The following is a 10,979-nucleotide window of genomic DNA, read 5'->3' as shown; positions in this document are numbered from 1 at the left end:
AACCACAAAAACCCAAAACAAAACAAAAAAACAAACCAAACCCCCCAAAAATTAGGACTTTGCCTTCCTGTCACACTGCAGCTTTATGTCAGCTGCTGTCGAGGAGAAAAAACTGCTGCCCTGCCAGATCCTGAGATGGGAACAGTCTGGGCAATTCCCTGGTAAGGACATTAAAGCCAGGGGGCAGGTGGGACAGAGCCTCCCTGGGGCCAGACAGCTCCAGTGGCCCCAGGGAAACCCTCCTGCAGCATTAGCGAGGCTGGTGACTGTTTTCCTGTGTGGAAGGGACAGGGAGGGGAAGGCAAAGCCAGAACGACTGGGAAGATCCCAGCCAGGCCTTCCAGGAAAACAATGTTCCTTGCCTCACACACTCCCGGCTTGGGGGAGCTTCTGGGCTGGGGAAAGCAATGCTCTCTGGAGTACTGTGGTGTGCAGAGGGTTCTGAGGCTACAGCCCCTGGCATTGGCACACGTGGTGTGTGAGGTGCTGGGTCTGCTTGTGACAGCCCACCTTGGCTCTTCAAAGTGAAGACAACTTAGAAAAGAAAATCCAAAACCAAACATTAAACCTACCAAAACCAAAAGCAAACCAACCAGAGGAAAAAACCCATAGAAGGCAGCAGTAAAACCTGATCAAGCTCTGGTTGAGCAGTGAACCTGGGGTGTGGGCACTGCTATCCTTCTCAGTGAGATTTGGTGGGCATGTGGGGAACTCAGAGGTCAGGTGCAGCTTTTTGGGGGTGCAAGAAGGGTGGAAGGATAAGGGCTGGAAGGAAGTGACCCCAGCCTTAGGAAAGAAGCCCTGGAGGGCAGATAGGGAGATGCTCCCCAGGGCTGGTGGGTTGTCCTACAGCTCTCCTGATGCGATCTCTCCCCCTGCCCTGCTGCTTGTGGTAGCAGACTAGTAACCCCCGTCCGGCATGGGGCTCCCCGACCCTGCATTAGATGGTTCCCTAAAGATGGTCCTGATCGCCCAGAGTCCTGAAGGTGTGTGCGTGGGTATCAGGCCCACGGGGACAGTCTGGGTATGCGAGAGCCACGGGTGTCCTGGGGTCGGGCCAGCGCAGCCCTGGCTCCCGCGCCTGCTGCCGGCTGCCGTGCCCAGGTGTGCCGGGGCGGGGGTGCGAGCGTGTGCTGCTGCTGCTGCTGCTGCTGCGTGTGCGGGCGCGCACGTGTGCGCACCAACATCTGTGTGCGCCTGTGCCCGCGGCTCTGCGCGCAGGGGGCGCGGGCGGAGGAGGCGAAAGGGGGCCGGTTCTGCGGCGGGTGGCTCCCAGCCTCCCCCGCCCCCTTCCCTCTGGGTCTGCTCCTCGCTCCGGCTCGCATTCTATCGCAGGCGGCCGGCGCAGCCCACTCTCCCCAGCCCCAGCCCCGGCCCCCGCCCACCCCCGGGGTGGAGGCAGCCGCGCCGAGCCGCCCGCGGGAAGAAAGCAGCGCTCCGCCGGCTCCGCGCCCCTCCGCGGGGCCATGCAGCGCCTCTGCCCGCCCGCTCCGAGCGCAGCCCCTCGCCCCGCCGCCCTCCGCGCAGCCTGAGCGCCTGGCGGGGGCTCCGCGCCGCTCCGCGCCCGGAGGTGGGACGGGGCCGGCACAGGCGGCACAGGAAAGCTCCGCGGCTCCGCGACACTGCCCCGCTGCCCCGGCCATGGGGAAAGGGCTGGAGGGGACAGCGGCCCGCTGCGGGCTGGGACTGGGATACCTGCTGCAGACGGTGGTGCTCCCCGCCCTGGCCGTCCTGGGGGCTAGCCGCCCCGGCTCCGCGGCGCAAGGTAAGGCGATGGATGGATGCATGGATGGATGGATGGATGGATGGATGGAGAGGGGTTGGGGCATCCTCCGTGTGGGGGTTGGAAATGCGAATTTATGCCGTGATTATCTTTTTTACTGTGTTTGTGTGTGCAAAGAGTGCGATCGCCCGCGTGCACGACCCCTGCCGGGGTCTGAAGGGTCCGGTCGTACCTGCCGGGTCGGGTCTGTGGTGCTCAGCCTGGCCGGGACGGGCGTTTGCCTGCACTCCGTCCTCAAATGAGGCACGGGGAGCGGAGGGGAAGTTCGGGCTGCCCTCCGGGGCGGGAGAGCCGCCGGTGCGCCCCGGAGGGCTGGCAAGGTGCGTGGGAAAGGCAGGTGCGGGGCGGGTGTCCCTCCGCAGCGGCAAAGCCGTACCCTGGAGCTCGGCAATAGACGGTCAGTCTTGAACCCCCCAAGTCCCCCCAACGCCCTCCCGCTTCCTGCCAAAAACATGATACACCCGAAGGGAGTCACCGTCTTTCTGTGTTTATGTTTTGAGATTTTGTTTCCTCTCCCGTGTCGGGGATTCTGGAGTACATCTCGGTCTGCTTTCCCGGTAGCCCTTGTACAAATTCCCCTTTTTAAGTGGCAATGTATTGCTTCTCAGTGCGTGTTTAGGGGTGTTTGAGAGCATCACAAAGAGCCCTTGCTCAGTGTGGCACCCACCAGGCTAACAGTCACAGCAGGAGGCTTTTTCTCCTGCGAGCTGATGCTGGACAAACTTTCTCGGTGGTTCTCTTCTTTCTTTCCAGGAGTTAGACCTAATGTGGAAATGTGTTGCTTTTGTGGAACACAGGAGAGAGAAAGAGAGCTTGCTGCTGCATGTGGGCATAGCTGCACATAGCAAAGATGTGCGGGTTGGTTAAGGCAGTTGGAAATCTCAGTTATATGATTAACAAGAGAAAAGGAATTTTAGAAGCTTCTTTGTTTGTTTACTTTTCACATGTATGTAGCCACGAAGTAATAACATGCACCAGAGTTTTGATTTGAAGTTGCTAGCATAATGCAAGTGTAAGAATACTTGATTTTCCCCATATCATGTCTGTGGGGAGGCATTCATGAAAACCGCACACATCTGACCCTGTGCTTTCACCCAGCCATTACAGAGTGCACTCCTCTGTGGCCTTTTTGACAGGAGATCAGTGATGGTTGTTCCAATTCCTCGTGCCCCTGGCAGGCTTTCTGTTGGTTCTCCCAGGCACAAAGCTGTAGGTTTGCTGCTGGTGGGCTGGGTGCACTGAACACCATGTCTGTACATGTAACAGTGCTAATCCATTTCCTGCTGATACTTACTCCATCCTCTCAGAGTCACATTCCCTTGCTCATTTATTTCACAGGAAGATCAAAAATCTGGCCACAAAAAGGAGGTAGCAGAGAATGAGAGTACAAAAATCCCTTATGCATTGTGGCATGTTTCATCTGTGTCTTCCATATAATCTTCTTTCACTGGTTGGTTTCATGTTCAAGATAAGACAGGTTTGATATTTTGTCTTTAGAGGTTTTAGTACTGCCATATGTGTGTGGACCTACATGTCAGGGGGTATATATCAGTCTGTGTCGATAGAGATATGTCATGTCAGAGGGTGTTGGAGAAGAAAGCTCCCATCAGACAGTTGGACCTGGAGTGGAAAGGAGCCTGCTGGCTCTGCTGGCAGGACACGGCAGTTTCACATGACAGATGGCCTGAGCAGGGAAGAGAGGACCCCCTGTGTTCGGCTGTTCCAGAGCGCTCCTCTCGGTGCCACAGGGCTCATACCTCCCACTCCCGGATGGTTTCTCCTTTCCACACTTACCCTCTGTGACACAACGCTGTGTGACAGAAACACACGAGGGCACAGGAGCCAGGTACCCTGTTCCTGTCCTGCAAAGGGCAACGCAGTGTGGGACATGCCACAGAACACAGGTGTGCTCACCTACCCAGAGAGGGCTGGACAGCTCTTCAGCAACACTCCCCAATGTGTGATAAACTTCCACAACTGAGTGAAAAATCCAGGGAATCTGGTTGGAATATAGCTCTTTGTCTTGGACTTTTTTTTTTTGTTACGTTTATACTTTCATTTTTATTGCTAGGACCAGACAGAGAATTTGGGTACAGACCTGGTTTTGGCATTTTTCCCGGAGCCGAGGGATTTTCTGATTGGTGCATGCAGTGGGGATCTTTGTGTATGTGTGTATGTGTACACGGTGCTTCAGTGAGGCAATGAATCAACAGTTTAACTATGCCCTCTTCAGGAAGTTTCCTCATCATATAGCACCGAGCAAAGTTTTCCCTCTATTCTATATATACATTTCAAAAACATACATCTTTCATCTCAATTCCCCAACTATCTTTAGCTTTTGAAGCAGGCTGAGAAAGCCATGAGCATTGCTGGGACTTGTGCTTTCATACCTTCCTTTTCCATTGCCTTGCAGAAGATGAATTTATTAACTGAGGGGCTGGTGGACCAACCCCCCTCACTCCCTGGCACGTTCATTATCACTGCGTCTCAGTGTCCTCCCGTGAGCTTCTCAGCAGACCTAAATACACTTTTTGTTTTATGAGTAGTTCTTATCTTCTTATCTGAAGCTGTCTGCGTATTTTTCCGCTGTTATCAGGAGAGAACAGGAAATGGCTGCAATGGTAGAGACAGCCCTTAATTCTCAAAGCAGTGTGAATGAGGCCAGAGCGATTATCAAGCCAGAATCAACTGTGACTTGGCATTCACTGCATTTACTATACCTCTATGATAAGCTACGTCAGAATGAGAACTTAAATGCCCCAAACTGTGCCCCTACTGGGCATTTCAGTGCCATCTCCACAAGAGCAACTTTTCCTTTGGCTCTTCAGTCAGCAGAGACTGGGTTTCAGCTGTTGTGCTCCCCTACAGCCCCCACACTTCCTGCCTCCCAAACTGTTATCCACTCATCCTGTGGCTCCCACCTTTCTGTTGTGTAGCTGGGATGAAAGGGAGAGTCAGGCTATTTGTGGTGACAAACATGGTTCAGACAGCTTTTGGGGTTAATAACGATGGTGTAAAAGATGGTAGAAAAGCTAAATGGACTATGTATTAATGAGGTTGTGTTTCATTTGTTCCTTTACAATAAAAGAGTGCATTTTTCATGCTTAACCCCTCAAACTAATTAAATCAAAGTGATAATTTAAAAAGAAAACTGTAAAAGAGCCATATGTGCAGATATTTGTCTTGCCCCAGCATGGTCTGTATTAGCAACAGCAGCAGTTTGAAAATGCTTAGTGCAGAAAAAGTGAACTATAACATGTGAATGTAGTAACCTTTTGGGGATGCATTTCCTAATTAAATACCTAAACACATCTTGTTGAAAAAAGGCAGGGAAAGGACTTAATTATCTTGATGCATCAGTGGACCTCTTGTGCTTGATCATGCAGGTGTAATATTTATATTAATAAAGCAGGAGCCAAGTAGTATTTTGTTGAGAATGGATAAGGCCCTTTGGAACATTAATCTGTTTTAAAGCGATGCACTGGGGTAGATTTCAATGATGCTGACAAGTTTGAGCTGGATGTGGTAGCCTGTGCTTGTTCTGAGTTGCATTTTAGTAGTGCAGTACTCTGCTAAAAGCAAACCAGCCACTGTGTTTCCTTTGCTGACAGAGGTGGAGTTTAAGCAGGATTAAAATTAAGTGGATGAATCTGTGCATAGAGGAGAGATTCCTCCCTGGGAACATAGGAGTCAGAATCTGAGTTCTTCTTCCTCTGGCTCCAGGCTCTAGCAGCTGGTTGCAAGAGTCATGGAAAAAATATATAGATCACATACAGGCTCTTCCTAATGGCTCTTCAGAATTACTGTCAGTGTCATTTATTTCTCTGTGCAGTAAAAATGCCAGAGTGCATCTAAACATTTCCACAGTTGTTGGGCATGTTTGCACTTAATCACTTTACATGGATCATTCACCCCACAACTTTATTTTTCTTTGGTAATGGTCTTAACCCCAGTTATTCACTATATTTTGGGGCTAGCTTTGTGTATGACATCCAAATTCAGAAACAGGAAACAGCCTTAACCAAATTAAAAAGATTTTCCTAATTTAATTTTCCAAATACAGTACATCTGAAAACAGGAATACAACTCTGTGCCAAGGCCAAGCAAATCAGTTCCATAGCTGGTCTGTGCAGTAGGAAAGGACAAAATGTGGGCTATATTTATTAGACATTTCCATGTAAATATCTTGATTTTTATGCAAATGGAAGAGAGGTGTTTTGAGGCACAGCCTATGCAGTTCAGGTGAATAGGATACGAAGCAAATCAGTTCCTATGGAACGTAAGAGAAGCCCAGGCTGAGAAGAACAACTGACTATTTCTGTAAAGTATATGACTAGAATATTATGCATAAGTAGAATACAGAGGAGAGCTGTATTCTACTTAAAGCCAAGCTACATTTATGTCATGCTAACAGCAAAACAACCTTGGTTTTAGTAACCTGTTTTATTGTATGGCTGTATTTTTTGATTTCTGGTTCTTTCTGGATTTTATGTCACTGGGCTTTTGAGGAATTGATTCTAGATACTTTTTCTACAAAAAGGCAAGAAAGTTACTTTTGCAGCACATCAGAAAAATATGTTTGAATTGCTGGTGCAAAGGGGAGCTCCTGGGTAAATTTGCATCGCTTGGACTTGTGAACAGTTTGCTGTGATTTAGTCCCAGAGGATTGGTCTCCATGTGAGTCTCAGACTGTTGGTTTGTCTTTGAAAACATGTTACTGGAGGCTATCTTAGAAACTAAAGTGTAATCATGGATGCTTTGCCTATGCAATACATTTCACATAACTGTCTATATGTCCCTTTAGGAAGAAATGGCATCGTCTTTCCTCCCTTTAGGGTGGGGAGAGGTCTGTGCTGGTTTGTGAAGTGCACATCTCGTTAGCCACCCAGTGGAGGTATTCAAGTCTAGCAGGCAGCGATCTTGGCAGCGGTGCCAGCGAAGCAGTAATTACAGCGTCTGTCATTTGCATTAGCGGCTCTGCTGCGCCTTCGGCTCGGAGGTACAAAACAGCTCCTCGAGTACAAGCCGAGAATCAAAGGAAAGGAGTGAGAGACGAGCTGTGGTTTTCCAGTTGGCCATAACCCCCACCAGCACAGCGTCAGGATAATGTTGTGCAGAGGCTCAGTTCAGTGCCTGCTGCTTCCAAGGACTGAAGGAATGGTGGAGTTTTAAGTGATTTATTGTGTGTGCTCAGTAGAGTCCAGTCTCAGGAGCAGGCGCCCCTGGATCTTTCCATCATAACATTATCCGAGAGGCAATCTGAAGGAAATGTTATTAAGTCTTCTAGGAGGCAAGCTGTATTCCAAGAAACACTTAATTTGCATCATTTGCAAGTAAGCATTTGAAATTATGCTAAAAAAGGAAATGGTTATAAAGAACTTTACACAGAATAAATAGGAACAACAAAATTCCCCTTGATTTTGAGCATACTTCATTCCCCTGTGTTTAAATTAATGGGGTCATCTGTAGGTACTCCAGCCCCCAATTCCACTGCTGTGGTGGAAAGGTGATTTATTGAGTATTGTTGTTAGGTTCATGATAGGTTCGGTTAAATATTTTGCTGAAGATCCAGTGTAGTTATTGTATTTAGATTTATCTTTCTGGTGTGAGGATGTAGCATAAAACTGTGTGCACACTAGCTGGAGGAACTAAAGGAAAGCCCTGAACTGTAGCTGTGTTCCAGTTGTTTTCCTCGAGGCTGTCTCTGCTTGTACAAACAGCACGCACAAGTGAGGTGCAGTGAGTGGGAGCAGTGGGCAGGAGCTGGCAGAGATTTTCCCAGCTCTCAGTAACCTCAGAGATGCTTGTGTATAGCTTTCTCCCTAGGTAGTCATCACCAGAACAACTTCCTGTTTGCTTTTATGACTCCATCCCAAATCACATGGACGTTAAGCAGGAAATATGGGATTTCCTCCTGAGTCATCAAACACCAGGATTTGGGGAGTCCCTTTATAGCCTGGCACATTATCTAAAAGTTTGGACTGGGAAGAAAGAGCTTCATGCAAAAACAGTCTCACTTAGAAATACCCTTTTATCAACATGGAAAATCTAGGGGGAAACAAAGGAGAAAAAAAGATTCCTTTTTGCTTATTTGCTCAGGGGAGGTTGGAAAAAAAGAAAGAAATCTTAATCAAAAACAGAAAAGAACTCAGTTGTTTTAGAGAAAAGGTCAATAAAGCCCTGAATATTTACCCTACTGTCCAAACTATTTGTATTTATGCTCTCTGAAAACATGTTAGGTGTTCAGTGAAAATGAAGTTAAAAAGTTGTGAAGTCTTCTGACGGCAATGGGTTTTATTTCCATTTACATTTTTCCATGTATTTCAACCAGCCCAGTGAAAAATCTCACTGTTAGACTTCATTTACAGTCCTGGTTGGACTGGTTAAGGCAAATATTACACTTCTCTCTAGATCTCACTGTTTTGTTTGGGTGTGGGGTTTTTTTGTGGGTTTTTGGGGGTTTTTTTGGTAAATCACACTGATTTTACTGTGATGCAGATTGAGATGGAGACCCAGATTCTCAGTGGTGCCAGACATGCCCTTATTTCCATCAGGGAGTGTCAGGCAATGCTGAATTTAGGTGAGTACCTTTGCTGCTCCCTGAATACAATCAGTGCTACTCTAGCTTGCACAGCAGCCCAACAGTCCCACCAAGGCAGGGACACCTCCCCTGTCAGCATGTGATGCTTCAGTGCCTCAGCACCTCCTCAGATTCTCACTGCCCTTTGTTGTGAGTCCTACACAGGCAGGACAGGAGGCACCCAAAAAGCTGTGCATGCTTGTCTCAGTTGGTCATATCTTCTGTGGGGAATATCTGCAGTTGTGTCTTTAGCTAAGCTGTGTGCTTGTGTTGCTGGGCATAATTGGAAGTTCTTATTTGTAGCATTGCCTTAGTTATTCAATCTCTGTTTTGCTGGATTTGGAAGCTTACTTTATTTATCACTGTTTGGTGGAGAGGTCTAGGGGTAGTTGCCTAAGTATGCAGAGCAAATGTGTAAGGGAAACCAAAATATGAGCTCAAGTTTTCTGAGTAGCCAAGACTGTGGTGCTTCAGTCCATTTTTCTTGTTTGAAGAAAGAGGGGATGCTAGAGAGGGAATGCTACACTGAGAAGGCTCTCAGGTACCTTCTCAAGGTTGAATTTCTTATGTCTCACTGATGGTGTCTTTTCATCTGCTGTAATCTAGAAATATTTATAAAAGGATGGTGTGGGTTAGCAATGGTACTCCTCAATTTAGTATCCTCTATTTCTCTTGAAACCATGTGATCCTCACTCTCTCCCTCCTCCCTACTCTCCTCCCCTGAGGTGGGATGGTGAATTGGAGGCACAAAATGTAAAGCTCATGGGTTGAGCTAAGAGCCATTTGCTGGCAACAGCAGTTAGATAAGAAAATGTACAGCAACAATACTGATGACAGAAGGTGGGAGAAAGAGTCAAATGATTCACATGGAAACTCCCTGACCACAACAATGCCTCACTGCTCCCTCTGCCACACCACCCAGACTTGGAAGAGAGCCCTTCACCTCATCCCTGGAAAATGAAGTGAGTTGGTACAGTATAATCTCCAGGTCCTAGCCATGCCCTCTCCTGGCTACTGCAAAAATTAACTGTGTGCTGGCCAGAACCAGAACAAAGGAACAGGCAAAAGTATATGCTGTTGCCCAGGAACAGGGATGCTTCCTGAAAATTCTGACTTTCTGGTGACAGGCAGTTTGGAAGGATTTGCTTTGCCCAATGCAATCCACAGCGTTATCTCAAATTTGGAAGGAGGAAGAGCAGATCCAGGGCATGGCTGCAGCACTGTTGTAAATGGAATAAGGATCAGTGTCCTGGGCTGTTTTGTTTTGTTTGGGTTTAGTCTGCAATTCAGGACTGTGTTATTCAACTGTACTTCATTCATCTGAATGAATGATTTCTGCTCCAGAGGACCCCGTTGCCTTATGAGTTATAAAAGCTATGAGGTTGCCTAGGCAATTAAATCAGTATCTTTTTTCTCTTGTTGCAGGAACATTTTCAACAATAATGCTAAGGAGCTCAGATAGATTTCACTGGCCTGGCAACAGCTGAGCATTTTCTTGTTAGGTAGCTTTTGCCAATCCCTTTTTAGTTATTTTCAAGAAGCAAAGTAGCTTTATTTCTTAATCTTGTATTGAGTGAGAGGTTGAAATGTTAATCTCAGTGGATTAGTGGTGTATCCTTTGAGAAAAAAGAAAGCTTGCGTTTTTCTTGGTCCCCTGAGTCCTGGATGCAATTGTTTGAGAAATCTTGAATTTCATCAGCTAGATACAGGAAAATGTGCAAGTTAGCCTTGAATGATCTGTCAGAAGAGGTTGACTTTATTGCAGCCGTTTTGGAAACTTGTTTGAACTGCTATTCAAGATAGTTGTTCCCCAGGTGTTTCTTAGCTTGATTTTAGTGCATTTCACATGACACAGTGAAAAGGGATCACCACATGATTATTAGTAATTCAGAGTTTCTTGGAGAGCTATATTCCAGCCATCAATTTGCTAAAATAATGGCTGGCATATGAATTGCTGCACTTTTATGATATGGTGTATCTCTTGTTTAAATACGTTACTTGTCTTATCCACTCTGAGCATATGTGTTTATAGTGGGAAGTTTACATAGTGAGTGAAAATAATAATGATACAGTCTCACTGAATGAGGTTAATTGCAGTTCAGCCATACTGAAATCAAGGAGTAAGAAGTGGGACAGAATAGCAAGCGAGACTTAATCTGTTCTCATGGGCACTGGATTTACCTACACTGACTGAAGTGCAGGCACTTATCAGGAGTAATTCCAAGTACAGATGTGCACACTGCCTTAGTCTGAATGACTTTTCTCTTTCATTAATATATCACTAAGTTTTGCCAGTTTTGCTCATGGAGTCAGCACAGATGTATCCCTCTCACCTTTCCCTTTTCCCACAATTTTGTGTCTGTTTGGTTGCTCTGCAGCTCTACACGTACAAAAGATGAGTGGCTGTGGCTAATAGTGAATAGCTGGGGCTATATAGGCAAAGAGTGAGGTGTCCAGACTGAAATTTCATGTCTGTACTCAGATGAGACTATAGAGAAATCTCTGCTGCATGAACCTCTATTAATAGGATAAAACTCTCTGATGCTTTCAACTAGAAAGAAATAAAGTTTCCTTTGTTAAGCTTGGCCACTTAATCTGAAAATTAGGGTTCACTGT

At 46.9% G+C, this 10,979-nt stretch overlaps 1 protein-coding gene across 1 annotated transcript in view; it reads left to right on the top strand.

Moving 5' to 3' along the window:
• Positions 1–1,603: 1,603 nt before the first annotated feature.
• The window catches only part of UNC5C (unc-5 netrin receptor C), a 243,763-nt gene continuing 234,387 nt past the window's right edge, over positions 1,604–10,979 (top strand). The window contains exon 1 of the mRNA XM_009101296.4: positions 1,604–1,765. Coding sequence (XP_009099544.3) covers positions 1,642–1,765 — 124 coding nt within the window. The 5' untranslated portion in view covers positions 1,604–1,641. The remainder of the gene's footprint in view (positions 1,766–10,979) is intronic.

Source organism: Serinus canaria, chromosome 4 (assembly GCF_022539315.1).
Source record: "Serinus canaria isolate serCan28SL12 chromosome 4, serCan2020, whole genome shotgun sequence".
In the NCBI taxonomy this organism is placed as follows: domain Eukaryota; kingdom Metazoa; phylum Chordata; class Aves; order Passeriformes; family Fringillidae; genus Serinus; species Serinus canaria.
Note: the sequence above shows the minus strand (reverse complement) of the source record. Positions and strands in the feature narration are given on the sequence as shown.